The 13243-nt window shown below is 43.6% G+C and overlaps 1 protein-coding gene across 2 annotated transcripts in view; it reads right to left on the bottom strand.

Annotated features, from left to right (window-relative positions):
* The window catches only part of Neb (nebulin), a 192595-nt gene that overhangs the window by 141492 nt on the left and 37860 nt on the right, over positions 1 to 13243 (bottom strand). For both annotated transcript variants that reach the window (XM_060390154.1, XM_060390153.1), the window contains exons 26-36: positions 12976 to 13173; positions 10721 to 10828; positions 9838 to 9936; positions 8730 to 8834; positions 8542 to 8649; positions 6866 to 7177; positions 6578 to 6784; positions 5639 to 5743; positions 4924 to 5031; positions 1424 to 1735; positions 275 to 481 (exon numbers count right to left, since the gene is read on the bottom strand). In XM_060390154.1, the coding sequence (XP_060246137.1) occupies positions 275 to 481; positions 1424 to 1735; positions 4924 to 5031; positions 5639 to 5743; positions 6578 to 6784; positions 6866 to 7177; positions 8542 to 8649; positions 8730 to 8834; positions 9838 to 9936; positions 10721 to 10828; positions 12976 to 13173 (1869 nt within the window). The remainder of the gene's footprint in view (positions 1 to 274; positions 482 to 1423; positions 1736 to 4923; positions 5032 to 5638; positions 5744 to 6577; positions 6785 to 6865; positions 7178 to 8541; positions 8650 to 8729; positions 8835 to 9837; positions 9937 to 10720; positions 10829 to 12975; positions 13174 to 13243) is intronic.

The following is a 13243-nucleotide window of genomic DNA, read 5'->3' on the forward strand; positions in this document are numbered from 1 at the left end:
AGATGATACTAGGAACACTCATCTCCTAGGTATAACGTGCAGGTCCTACTTCTGAATAGCACAGACATTCCGTGTTGGGAAAATATGACAGGGTTGTAATGCTGCCTGTTTTCCCTGTCTTTGAGTTCAGTGTTGTTGTTTCCAAAGTAGAGTCTGTGCTTTAATCCCCGAAAACGGATGGCATCATAGATGCGCCCTCTCCTACTGAATGAAGGGGCATGGCGTGGTGGCTTGCTCATGGGGTTTATTCATGGACTAAAGGGAAACCTCTTACATCACTTAGCTGCTTGGTGTTCTGCTGGGCCAAAACCATGCCCATGGAGTCAGGCACGCTTGTGAACTTGATGGTGTCCGGGTGCTGTCGGTACTTCCTCTCATTGAGCGCGTCGCCTGCTTTCTTGGCTTTCTCCACCTCCAGGGAGCCAATGGGGATCCAGCCAATGCCCTTGAAGAAGCTGTTGTACTCATCTTTGTACACGTTCTGTACGCAAAGAGGAAGGTCACATGAGAAGGCGGCCTAGAAAACAGCCAAGCTTCTGGGACCTGCAATTCTGCTCAGAAGAAATGAAAGCAGCCATTTCCCCTGTGCTGTGCCTATGTCTGTCACTCAGCTTATTACCAGGAACTGGGAATAAGAAAATGCAGGTCTGCTGTTAGAGTGCATCACACAGTGCATAAGGGAATCTAGGTCACATAAATTCCATGGGTGTTGTGAACCTTTTTTTTTTTTTTTTTTTTTGACAATAAATTGAGCTTTCCTTCTGATTTCACTGAAAACTGTGCAGGTTTGAGTTTCACCCCACTGCTCACCCATTCCTGATCTCAGCTGGCTGGAGATATTTTCATGGACAGCTCTGTAACTGAATACTATTTTTTCCCTGACAGAAGACAAGTCTTATAGATATCCGCAGGAAGAAATGCCCTGAATGTTAAACAGCTCCCTGTGGGCTCCCTATGAATCATGCTGCAAGCACAGCCTTCCCAGTTCATTTGCTGTGACTCATTACAGAGATTTACATGGATGACAGTGTGACCTTGAGTTAAAAAAAAAAAAAAAAGAGAGAAAGAGAGAAAAAAAAACTTTATGGGATTCAGAAACATTGTGAATTCAATTTTGCATTGTACAGCTATTACCATCGAAGTAGGCCCACGAGGATACCTCTGGCTGAGAATCAAAGTGCCTTGTGTCATTAGAACGAGATCCTAGCTTCATCCATAAGTTAACAGAGATGATAACAATGTTTACAAGGGAAGTGTAAAAAGTCAGCAAAAAAACGTAGTTTCAGAAGTCTTTAAATGATTTTTGTTTATTCTAATGTGTATTTTCAAGCACCTTATTGCATTTTAAAGCTGAATAAAGTGGGAGAAATGATAACCCCTTAAGGACAAATGTCTTCCGGTCTGTTATGTAGCACATACTTACATCGCTCTGAATTTGATTGGCATTCCTCGTGTGCTCAAGACTCAAGGCATCGGGCAGGTATGTATAGTGATGTATTGGTTGCTTGTAGTTGACATTGGTGGCTACATCCTGGGCCATCTTTGCAGCAGTGATGCTAACCATGTCCCCAGGGGTATGATAACTGGTCTTGGTATTCTCATAGTTCTTCTTGTATTCCCGGTCTGACTGCAGCTTTGCCACATTCATATAATGGACCAACTTGGGATCGTCCTGGAGGCTTCTGAAGCCAACATGCTTGCCCTTGGACTTTTCGTAAGCTTCTTTGTATTTGTACTACAGAGATAAAAATTGGTTAGCCAAGTCCCAGGACTGGTAACATTTGGTGCAACAATTTTGTTTCACACACAAAAGCAAATGAATTATCATGACTTTCTAGATGAGCATTCATGAAACATATACCACATCTCATACGGAAAATTCATAGCAAAACTCCTTTAAACTCTGCTGGTACTTCAAGAGAGCCCCATGATAAATTTAACAACCTTCCCCCCATGTTTGACTCCTACTGATGATCTGTATACAGAACGATTTTAAAAACCAACAAGAATATGAACACAAATAGAGGATCAATGTCTTTTAGCTTCATGGGGATGTGGCCTTTTCTAACCCAGTATGCAATTTCTGATCATGGATCTGAACATCAGCCATGCCAGTAACTGGCCTTTACCCAGACCCTCTGTCAGCTGCTCCCTCTGCAAACTCGGGACTGAAGTAACTGCAAATGAATCGAGGGACCCCAGCAAAACCAGCAGTTGTTACAGGGCTTCTCACCGATGAAAACATAACCCAAAGCAAATCTGCTCAAGGTCTTTCACTGCTGTGACCGAGCATACAGCAACTGAACTGCCAACAAAAGAGCACGCATAAGCTAAACCTAGGACCCCTACACATATGTAGTGTGTGTGTGGCTTGGTCTTCATGTAGGTCCCTCAACAACAGGAGTAGAAGCTGTCTCTGACTCTGTTGCCTGCCTTTGGATCCCTTTGCCATGGCTGGGCTGCCTTGTCTGGCCCCAGTGGGAGAGGATGAACTTAGTCCTACTTGGACATGATTACCTGGTGGGTTGGTACCCATGGGGGGTGGGGCTCCCCTTCTCTGAGGATAAAGGGATGGGGGAAGGGATCTGAGGGTGGGACTAGGAGAAGAGGGAGGGGGCTTCAATCAGGATATAAAGTGAATAAAAAAAGATGCAGATTAGGTAGGGAGTTGTTCAGTTTCCATGTGTTTGTAGGCCTTTTTTTGTTTGTTTGTTTCTGTTGTTGTTAAAGTCTAGTTTTAATCCATGGGATCAAGAGTGGGGAGGGCTGAGAGATTGAGAACTGGAACTCTGGGATGAGCTGGAAACCTAGGAAAATGGAAACTCCCGGGAATCTATGAGGGTGACCCTGGCTGAGACTCCTAGCAATGGGGGATAGAGAGCCTGAACTGACCATCTCCTGTAACCAGGCAAGACTCCAATGGAGGGATTGGGATGGCAACCCAGCCACAAAACCATAGACCCACACATTCTTGGTCCAGCAAGACATGCAGGGGTAAGGGTGAAGCAGAAATGAGAAAATGGCCAGCCAATGACTGGCCCAGCTTGCCCACGCCATGAGAGGGAGCATACTTGACACTGGTAATGGTATTCGGCTATACTTGAAGACAGGCACCTAGCATAGCTATCATCTGAGAGGCTTTACTCAGCAACTGGTGGAAATAGATGCAGAGACCCACAGCCAAACATTAGGCGGAGCTTGGGGAGTCTATTAGAAAGCGTGATGAAGGATTGAAGGAGGCAGAGAGGTCAAGGACACCACAAGAAAACATACAGAACCAACTAACCTGAGCCTATAGGGGCTCACAGAGACTGAACCGCCAAACAGAGGGCATACTTGGGACAGACAGAGGTGACATGTTATGTAACAATTGTACAGCTCAGTCTTCATGTGGGACCCCTAACAGCTGGAACAGGAGCTGTATCTGACTGTTTCTCACCTTCCCACCTTGGGATCCCCTTTTCTCACCTGGACTGCCTTGCTTAGCCACAATGGGAGGAGATGTGCCTAACCCTACCATACTACAACTTGATAGGCCAAGGCAGGTTGATATCCATGGGAGTCTTTTTCTGAGACTTTTCTGAGAAGAGAGGAAGGACAGGAGGATGGTGGGCGAGGTGAGGTGAGGTGACAGTGAGGAACTAGGAGGAGTGAAAGGAGAAGAAACTATGATTGGGATGTAAAATAAATAATTTTTAAAAGTTCACAAGCTGTGTGTGGTGGTACACACCTTTGATCCCAGCACTCGGGAGGCAGAGGGAGGCTGATCTCTGAGAGTTCGAGGCCAGCCTAGTCTACAAAGTGAGTCCAGGACAGCCAGGGCTGTAACACAGAGTAACCCTGTCTTGCGGGGGGCAGGGGGAAGATGCAGACTGAGGTAGTCTGTAATAGGTACGACCCTTCACAGTTATTCAAGAGAATTCACTCTACCCGAACCCTGCAGACACAGAGCACTGGCGGAGTACAGAAATTCGGAGTACAGGACTTAGCAGGTAGAAGAGTTGCCAAGAAATTACTAGATACAGTAAAGAAAGCACGTGAACCTGCTAGGTGGGGAAACGGGCCGAGTTAGCCTTCAGGTTTTCACTTTCAATTTAAATCAGCAGTGTATTTTCAGAGTGATGTGCACTGTGTACAAAGCTTTAAAGAAGGCAATTTCAGTCCAGTCCTTACAAGGAAAGCTGTAGCGTCTTTGGTCTTTGTGCCAAATCTTCCTATGTGGGCTATATACACAGCTGGGTTTTTCTTTTCTCAAGTCAATATTGTAGCCCCCGAAATACATCATGATAGTGAACCCTGTCAGACATGAATGTCTAAAAATGTGTTTTTAAAGATGAAAAGTATCTATGTGTGTGTATGTATCTGCATATACACATATACAAAACACAAACATATATGTGTGTATGTATTTAGTGTCATAGATGAAATGGCACCAATGGAATAATTACAGTTATATTCTAGAAAAGGCAGGGGTCCTACTTGGCTTATGAAATATCTGCAGATATGTAAGCTTCTCCATTCTTTCTAATGCAATTGTAATGTAGGCAGTCATCTGAATCTAACATGTTACTGTCATTCATGTCACGTTCTTCCTGAAAATAAAATAAAATGGGAGCGCTCAGGGAAATTTGTCAGTGAAGGTAATTTTGGCCATGAGTCAGGGGAAAATGCCACTGTCAGATTTATAGCATTGCTACTAAGTGCAGTCGTCAGAAAAAAGTCACAACAATGTTGAAAAGGTGGCAGGTTTTCAAAATAATATTTTGTGGAGAGTTTGAATGTCATTAATTTTGTGTTTGTGGTATATATGTATACACACACACACACACACACACACACCCCACACATACACCCAAGCAGGCATGCAGCTGATTATTTTATGAAAAGGCAGCCACTCAAATTTCACCTAAAACTTTTACTCACATCACTGGCAATGTTTCTTGATGACTTGGCCGCTTTGATGGGAATTGCATCAGCCAGGACATTGTTGCCTTTGGCTATTAAATCATGCCAGTCCCGTTTGTAACAAACCTGGGGTAGAAGGCAAAAGGGAGTCAGTGCACGATTTACCAATCAGCTCAAGAGTCTCTCAACCACTGGGATTCCTCAGTTCTCTCAGGCGTGTAAACTAAGGGATTAGATCCCCCAACAGCACGAACTCTTCTAGGCAACCCCATCAGCAAAAGGTCACACTTTGTATCTAACCCCAAATCACTGGTCTCTGCACTGATTATTCACTCAAATCTGGCCTTGGCACATATAGAAGAGGGACGTTGAAAAACTATAGAGTGGACAAAGGAAGGAACAATAAAGGCTACAGGAACTTTGGTATGCGAGGGCCATTGACAGAACATGAAGCTTTCCAGTTTTAGGAAGGATGGCCAAGAGGAGACTAGGTAGGGAGCCTTACACATTTTAAGGCTACTGTTAGAAAAAATAAAAAAAGTAAGCCAATGAAGGGGTCCTTCCTTGCCAAGCGCCAACTCTGGGGTCAAGAGGACACCATCCTGGGAAGTGCTCTCCTGGGGACTAAGAGCAGGAAGCTGACTGAAAATCATCCAGATGCTTTCCTACTCTAAAGCTCCGTTTTATTGTCACATCTCGGTTTCACACCCCATCAGAGACCCCTGCTACTCACATCACTTATATTGTAAGCATTGCACTTGGCCTGGAGAAACTGCGGGAGGTCAGGATTCAGAGTGTATTTATGCTTCACGTCTTCTCCTTTCGCTTTGTATAAGATCTGCAAGACACAGACACAAAAATAAAATGCCTTCCACACCACACTGAAAGGAAAAAAACAAAACAAAACAAAAAACAGTAACTATTACTCTTGAAGAAGCTGTTCTCAGTAGAACCTCACCCCGTTGTTTCCCCTCCCTTTTGTCGCCTCTGCTTTCCTGTGTGAATCTTTCTATGTAGCCTAGGCTGCCCCAAATCTTCACTCTCAAGTTCTGGCATCAAAAGTGTGTGCCACCACACCTAGTCAAATGTATGCATTAAGGAGTTATAGGGGAGGAATCAGAGGAAAGGGATTGAGAGGTACAGGTATGTTCTAAACATCTTATATCCATGTATGAATAGTAAATAGAATATTTGTAAATGTATCCAATAAGAGTCTTTTAATGGCAGTTGAAAAGGAAGATTTTTCCCCCCGAAGGATGGTTTTTAAAAAGTTAGTGCCTGGGGGATAAAAAAAATACCTAAGCTAAATTTTTAATTTTCTTTTTATTTATTAAACAATTTAAAATTTATTCATTTCACATGTATAAGCGGTTTGCTTGCATGTAAGTTTATGCACCGCATGCTTGGTGCCTGCAGAGGTCAGAAGGCAATGGAGTTATGGATAGTTGCGAGCCACCATGTGGCTGCTGGGAACCAAACCAGGTCCACCACAAGAGTGGTCAGTGCTCTTAGACACTGAGCTGGCTCTCCAGGCCCCATAGTTTCAACGCTGAATCCACAGAACTCTTAAGTTAGAAACGAAAAGACACTGGTGTGAGAGTAGACACACTGAGCTGCACTTACCCTTAGCAGAGCCCCGGCTCACCAACACCCCCCCCTCCGCTACACTTACGTCACTGACTTGCTGTGTGTTCTGCTTTGCCTGCACCATCACCGGGGAGTCCACGATGCTGGTGAACTTGAGCGTGTCTGGGTGCTGCCTGTATTTCTTTTCGCTCAGGGCGTCGCCTGCCTTTTTAACTTTTTCTTGGTCAAGGCTGCCGATCGGTATCCAGCCAATGCCCTTCATCCAGGTGTTGTAGTCTTCCTTGTAGGCGTTCTACGGTGGGAGGGAAGAGGTTGAGAACCCAGGCCCGTTCTGGGAGCTACGGGCTGGTCCCCTGGGAGCCACAGCACTTACGTCGCTCTGGATATGCATCATGTTCTTGGACAGCTCCAGGTCCATGGCGTCCGGCAGGTAGGTGTAGTGGTGGAGGGAGTGCTTGTAGTTGGCATTGCTGATCACATCCTGTGCCTTCTTAGCGGCCACGACATCGAACATGTCGTGGGGCGTGTTGTACTTGGTCTTTGTCTTTTCGTAGTCTTTTTTATACTCCCTGTCCGACTGTATCTTGGCCACAAGCATGTAGTGAACCAGTTTGGGGTCGTCTTGGAGACTTTGGAATCCAACCATTTTCCCTTTGGCTTTTTCATAGTCTTTTTTGTAATGAATCTATTGGGAATGAAGGTGGGCATATTAAAAAAAGTGTGGCTTGGAAGATTTTACTGAACAGTGAGGTCGTAATGCGCACTTTTTGAGCTTCCTAGAAATTTCCAGGTGCCTGTAACAAGGGGATTGGTTCCAGGATTTCCCCACCCATATAGAAACCAAGCCCCACCCATTCTCTAGTCCCTTCTATGAACCATGGTACTTGCATATAACCTACGCACACTTTCATGCATACTTCAAGCCATATCCAGATTAATTATAACATCTAGCAATATTTATATGCTATAGAGATGGTTTTATGCCATTTTGTGCATGATGACAAAAAAGTCTGTACATGTTTAGTACAGATGTAATTTTAAAGATATTTTTCATCAACAGGTATCTGTGGATATGAAATCTGAAGACATGATGGGCCACTTCCTATGTGGTGTGGTAAAGTAAGACATAATTTAGAAGCCACTTGGGTGTCTAGCTACTTCTGGCCACCCAAAGGTGCTTGGGATGCAGATGCTATCATAATTCATATCAGTGACAAACTGTTTCCTCCTCCATACATGCTGGTAAAAAAAAAAAAAATCATGAAACGAAGCATTTCACATTCTTTACCAATTACTCTCTGCTGCCAGGGCCCTGGAATAGCTTAGGATTTGACAGCTGAAGACTCTTAACAATAGAAGAAATTTTCTGAGTCCTTGATTATTGAAAAGAAAACCTAGAGCCAGCATCTGGCTCTTAATTATAAACAGAGGGGAACTGGGAATTTCTGGAGGACCTGTAGAGGATGCTGGAAAACCCAGAGCAGATAGGAGAAAACTCTGGAAGATCTGGGGACATGGAGTGGCTGGAGGAGCCACCCATGAAAAAGGAGGTCAGTGAGAAATTTCAGTTGGGAGGGCTTTTCAGAACAAGGGCATTGGGGTTTTGTTCTTTTCTTTTTTTTTTTTAACGGTATTTCAATTTCATTGGTGTAATGAAAACTTTGTTTCAATCAAAAGTTGTACTTGGAGTTCCTAGAAAAATAGATTTAATGCATGTAAAAGGGGAAGAGGAAATCACATAATAAATAAAGATTAGAGATAAAATTATTCCATCTAGAAGCTATTATAACTTGAATTTCTTCTTGGTTTCTAATCAAAGTAATAAGAGTTTCTGCAGAAATCTCCACAGAGATTTTAAGTCTTGATGGGAACTCATGAGTAGATGATTATGCCAATTTTGCCTCTAAGAATACTGAGGTCTGTTTAGGGTACTCTCTGTTCAGATGAGTCATAGACACTGTACATGGTGACTTCCGGGTATCCCGTTAGGTCCCACGTTAGGTCCCACATTAGGTCCCACGTTAGGCACGTGACCATGGCTGCACTTACGTCACTCGCAGCCTGCCGGGCAGCTTTGGCAGCTTTGATGGGAATGGCATCAATCCTCAGATCGTATCCCTTCTTGCTTAAGTCTTTCAGGTCGGCTTTGTACATACTCTGTAAGAAAGGCACCGCTTGAGTACGATCGCAAGGCCGCGTTGGTAAAGGCTGAGCGCGCAGGACAGCGATGTACGTACCTCGCTGATGTTGTAGGCGTTCACCTTAGCCTGGATGAACTGTGGCAGGTCTGCTGGCAGGCTGTACTTGTGCAGCATCTCCTCCCCTTTGGCTTTGTAAGTGATCTAGGAGAGAAACCGTGTGTAAACCAAGTACGAAGAGACAGCTATAGACACCGGAAAATAAACTCAGTGTGGTGTGTGTCTCACAAAGTAATGTTAAGAAAGACATTCTCTCACTGTCCCTACATTCATCCGCAAAAATAAATGTACATTTCAGGACACTTATGCAGTGGTTCCGGAGTCCTGTCTCATTGCATGTTTACCACTGAACAAGATCTCTGAGCTAGACTAGGAGTCCCTGGTTCTAGGTAGGGGTGCCTGGAGGACCTCAATCCAGGGAGATGACCTGGTGGAGATGCTAACCTGCATCCAGAACAAGCTGGCAGGGAAGAATATAACAATAATCTCTTTTAGACCTCACAGGAGAACCTAAAGGACTAACGGGTGTTTTTTTTTTTTAATTTTTTATTAATTACACTTTATTCACTTTGTATCCCCCCTGTGGTTCTCTCCCTCCTCCTGTCCCAGTCCCTCCCTTCCTCCACCCTCCTCATGCATGCCCCTCCCCAAGTCCATTGATAGGGGAGGACTTCTTTTCCTTCCTTCTGATCCTAGTCAATTAGGTCTCACCAGGAGTGGCTGCGTTGTCTTCTTCTGTGGCCTGGTAATGCTGCTTCCCCCTCAGGGGGAGGTAATTAAAGAGCGGGCCAATCAGTTCATGTCAGAGACAGTCTAACAGGTGGTTTTGAATCTCTATATATCTTAGTCCTGACTTAAAATACAGCTTCTGTGTGACACAGCACCTATATTCATTCCTTTTGGTTTCCCTAAAGATAACTGATAATTGTCCCTCTCACCTCCCCCTCAGAGAGCTGGACAGCTAGCACAGTATACACAATACTAACATTATGACTAGGTGTGCATGGCATCATTGGACAGCAGGAATCTGCAGCTGCCCACAGGCTGCTCTTGAGATGATAAAACAGCCACAGGTGACCAGCACATTTGAGTGCAGGTACCTTCACGTCAGTAGACAGTTACTAAGACACACAAGGTGGACACTCACATCACTCCTCTGGGCTTGGTTAATCTTAGACTGCACTGTAATGGGAGCATCTTCAATCGAGGTGAACTTGAGCGTGTCTGGATGTTGGCGGTATTTTTTCTGTTTGGAGAGTTGAAAAGAAAGATCAGTGGTTACCTCTCACTGCAGGCTAACATCGAAATCCTCAGAATTTGCTCTGGAGAGACAGGGAGGGCTTTTCTCAGTTCTATGGTACTGGAGTGCTGATCAGCTTGGATGAGAGTGAATACGATACAGAACTCAGTGTGCTAAAATTGACATCATCATAGTAGTCTGTGGAGGAGAGAGGCACATCTCTCAGGAAGCAAATTTGCGCTCCTTAAATTCCCTGCTTAAGGCATGAAAGAGGGCCTTTCTGTTATGCTGAGTCCAGAAACACCAGAAAGGTATCTGGAGAGTCATCAGAAGAACAAGCAAGAATATTTGGGTTGTCTTAAAAAACAAACAAAGCCTAAGGTCTAAATATTCCATAGGCTTGGCTTCAATCTCAGTGAATATCTAAGGATGGTCTTGAACTCCTGATCCTCCTGCGTCCACACCCTGAATACTAGAGTACCTTTACAGGACCCTAACAACTTCATCAACACCTGGGGTAGAGAAGTTCCCTGGTGGTAGTGGTTCCACAATTGTGTAAATTACATTTAAAATAGATAAATTTTACATTATTCAAATAAAGTTGTTCAACTATATTTGAATGCTTTACATGATAGTTTGGATACTATAAAGGGGTATGACTATCTTTCTGGACTATTTGTACTTTTTTTTTTTTCAGTGGCAATGACCAGAAAATGAAGTAGAAAAAGTGCTTCTTATAAATTTGCATTTTATTAAGACTCAGTGCCCTGTAACACACTGGTGGCCATACCTCATTAAGAATGTCCGAGGCTCTCTTTGCCTTCTCCATCTCCAAGGAGCCAAAGGGCACCCAGCCACAGCCCTTCATCCAGCCATTGTAGTCAGCTTTGTATTCCACCTACAACAAAAGATAAGTCACGTCTTGTCTTTCTTCATTGTCATTATTACACCATGGGCATTTTACTCAGTGTTTTAGCATTATTTTGAGCAGGTATGTACTTTGTCCACACATGCACGTTCCTTTGGTGACAGTCTGGGACACTTGGATTCTTGCTTTCTAATGGCCACGTCCTCCATTTCCCCCTTAGGAGCAGCTTAATGGAAAAGTGTGGAATTCTGATTCTAAGCCCAGAAAATGCTTGATTCCAAATGGTATTTCAAAGAATAAATAGAGAAATTACATTGGGACCATTGGCTGTAGAGGTTTGCTCCTCAGAACCATTAGTGTGGAATGTATCTCGGTGGCCAATTTAGACCTGAATTGATGGTCCACATAGAAGTATATAATCTTGGTCATTTCTAATAAGGTTCGATGGTCGTTATTTGTCAAAGCTTTGGCACACATTGTCCTTCATGTATAATGACCATCTTAGGGTTTCTGCATTGGCCAACAAAACATTTGGAAATAGTTCTACTCGTTTACTTAATCAGGCAGTTATTATTTGGAATTGATATCATGTGGGGACAGTTATCAGATGCCACTAAAATAATGACCACTTCTAGTCATCTGACTATAGATGACACCCCAAAATTATCTCAAGAAACACTTAAAATTATTGTTCTTTATAGTGGATTTTTTAAAAAGTGAAGTAGGAACACACACACACACACACACAAGAAATCAACCCTGCCTGTAAGGAACTTCTTCTAATAGAACTATGATGAAGACACATAGAAAAATTAAGCAATTAAGAAATAAGATATGCATTCAGTAGAACTGCCTTTGGTAGTATATGTACCTAACAAAATAAAATTATTACTCTGTCTTACGGTAATCTAATAGAAATTCCTGCCTGGAAACTGTCGGATTACTTGGAAAGGAGAATGAGTTTAAGTTTTACTCAAGTGTGCTGAGTTCATGGTGCTCAATTTGAGGTTAAAGCCCTTTCCTCTTATCTTGGGAAGGCAAACACTTGGATTAACTCCCTTAAGGGACGATCACTTGCAGCTCTCAAAAGTCATACCACAGAAGAAGTTCTTTTATTCCCTACCTGCGAGATTTGTGTTTGAATTTCTACCTGCAAATGCTTGTTCCTGCAGACATGTCTAACTGCAGTGGAAATTGCCTTTGGTGAGCAGGAGACTCAGAGACCAGCCTCAGATGTCATACTGTTACCTGACCTATGAAACTGAAGTTTATAAAGCACTGAGCTTGGGTTCCGCCTGGGTGAAATCAAGCTGAGCATTCCTTGTCTCTCCAAATGCTTGCTTGGTCCTTTGCTGGGCTGATATTTCCATGACAGTATGGGTGTAAGTTATTCAGTCACTGGAAAAATAATTTCTCAGAAAACTAAAAGATCTAACTGTTTGACTTCTGGGATATATAACCCAAAGAACTGAAATCGGATGTTGAAAGGACATTCAGTTATTCATGGTCATAGCAACACAATTTACAATAGCTAAAAGGTGAGAACAACCCAAACACCTACCAACAGAAGAATGGATACAAAAGATGTGGAATATAATTATAAAGGAATAGTGCTCAGCTTTAGAAAGGAAGACAATTCTGACAAAAGCTATGACGAGGGTAAGCCTTGAGGGAATTACGCTAAGGGAAAGGAAACCAGTTTCCAAAGACAGATACTGTCTTTGGACGCGTCTGTAGTAGCCAAACTTACAGCAGTAGGTGGTTTCTGGGGGCGAGAAGAGAGGATGGAGACTCTATTGATTAACAGACAGAGCAATTGTCCTTCTGAGCTTGCTGGCCTTGCTGGCCCTCAGCATCCATTTAAATACTCAAAACAACTTTTGTTCTACTTCATTTTAACAGCCGAGGCTTCTTGGCTCAGCAAGGTTGGTATCTTTCCCACAAAGGAAATATTAACGGAGCCCATTCTTAGACATGTGTGCTATCCTGAGGACATACATTATTAAGAACAGCAGGGGTCATTTCTGAGTACCCCCACACTTCCTCAGAGACAAGGTAGACACAGAAGCTACAGGGATGGGGCGGGGCGGGGGGGAAAGTACCAGTGACAAGGCTCCTGCTAGATCCTGTCCCATCTCACCTTCCAAAGAGGGGGAAGAGAAAAGCTTGCTACTCACATCGCTCTGCAGAGCATAAGCCTTCTTGGCGAGGTCCACATTGATGCTGTCAGGCGGGTAGCTGTAGTTGTGCAAGATGTGTTTATAGTCCACATCGCTGGCGATGGCCTGGGATTTCTTAGCCTGGGTGACTTGGATCATATCAAGAGGGGCTGTGTAGATCGTTTTTGACTTTTCATAGTCTTTGCGGTATTCGCGCTGTAAGAGGAGACTGCTTAGTTCCATGTATCCATAATTGGGTTCTCAGAAAATGAAAGACACTTAGAGA

This window comes from Meriones unguiculatus, chromosome 8, assembly GCF_030254825.1.
Source record: "Meriones unguiculatus strain TT.TT164.6M chromosome 8, Bangor_MerUng_6.1, whole genome shotgun sequence".
NCBI classification, from domain to species: domain Eukaryota; kingdom Metazoa; phylum Chordata; class Mammalia; order Rodentia; family Muridae; genus Meriones; species Meriones unguiculatus.